Here is a 1,387-nt window from a genome sequence, read left to right on the forward strand (position 1 = left end):
TCCATCACACGTCTGCTTGCTGCGTAGGTAGCGACACATGGGGGGCCCGGTGTAATCACACTCCGTCACATGGGCGCCTCATAACAGAAGAGGTGTCAGGATGGAAAAAAAGACTCATTACTGCACAGAATTATCTGGTGAAATTTGAAGATTTTACTGGTAAATGAAAAGTCAGAAGATATTTCCGTCTGGTGCTGGATAGTGATGGGCTCCGGCGTGTTCTCAGCTCCACGTGCCGAGCCCGCCAGGAAGCTGACAGCGCCAATCACAGGCACGGAGACATTCCCCGATCTCTGCAGCTGCGGACCGGGATAATGTCTCAGTACCTGTGATTGGCGCTGCGGCGCTGTCAGCTTCCTGGCGGGCTCGGCACGCGGAGCTGTGAACACGCCCGAGCCCACCACTAGTGCTGGACTGTCCCTGATCATCATAATTCTTCAGTTGTATCGTATACAGGGGGTACTGCTTTGTGTCACTGAGTGACCAGCTTTATCCATGGGGGTGCGACATGGGCCCCCAGGTAAAATACTAAGAGACCCTCTGCCTAATCTCCACCATCTAGTGTTGAAGAATACCGTTTATCATCTCATACAGAGATACATTATATATAGTATATTAGCATGCATTGTATACAAATCACTCGCTACCTGCAGGTCACTATATAGCCGGGCCATGCAGTAGAATGGAGAATTCCAGAAAGAATAAAGTAGAACTCTTCTCTGTCCTCCTCTGCTGGGTGATTGTCGAATGTATTGATCTGGAGAATTTTTATGACAGTATTTTATAGCGGATCTCTGATCAGTGATTTCTTTCCCGCAGAGATGATTCGCTCAGCCACTCCCTTTCCATTGGTCAGCCTCTTCTTCATGTTCATCGGATTTATACTCAACAACGTCGGACACATCCGGCCCCATCGGACCATTCTGGCCTTCGTGTCGGGGATCTTCTTCATCCTGTCTGGTGAGTCTTCCTCCAACTGGCGCATACAAATTGTACGGTACAGGTGAGGGCGGTGAGATGAATTGTTACAATGTATCACAAGGTTTCCTTTATTGAAATGTCACCAAATTACTCTCCATTCAATGCTATCCACTATGGCAGGGCTCATAAATTCAAGACCTGAGCTACTAGCCAGGCCTTAAAAGTTACTCGCCACCAGTTGCCCCACCTAACCCCTACCCTGGCCTCAACTCCGCCAGGTCAGCGGTGTGACGCACAGTACAGAGGTACTGCGGTACAGAGATCCTCCATGTATCCTCTTTTCCCCCTGCATAACGTTCTGGCCGGGTGTCTCACTGTCTCTGCAGTCTTCCTCCCAGCCTATGGCAGCTGAACTGGGTGGAGGAAGCTGCAGAAGACAGCGGAACTGAATGTCATCGAGGGGGTG

At 50.0% G+C, this 1,387-nt stretch overlaps 1 protein-coding gene across 1 annotated transcript in view; it reads left to right on the forward strand.

Annotated features, from left to right (window-relative positions):
- Positions 1-1,387, forward strand: part of LOC108800971 (voltage-dependent calcium channel gamma-5 subunit) — a 23,242-nt gene that overhangs the window by 7,418 nt on the left and 14,437 nt on the right. Inside the window, exon 3 of the mRNA XM_018572950.1 lies at positions 820-960. Within this exon, the coding sequence (XP_018428452.1) occupies positions 820-960 (141 nt within the window). The remainder of the gene's footprint in view (positions 1-819; positions 961-1,387) is intronic.

The sequence above is a fragment of the Nanorana parkeri genome, unplaced genomic scaffold (assembly GCF_000935625.1).
Source record: "Nanorana parkeri isolate BGI_ZX_2015 unplaced genomic scaffold, ASM93562v1 scaffold2184, whole genome shotgun sequence".
NCBI classification, from domain to species: domain Eukaryota; kingdom Metazoa; phylum Chordata; class Amphibia; order Anura; family Dicroglossidae; genus Nanorana; species Nanorana parkeri.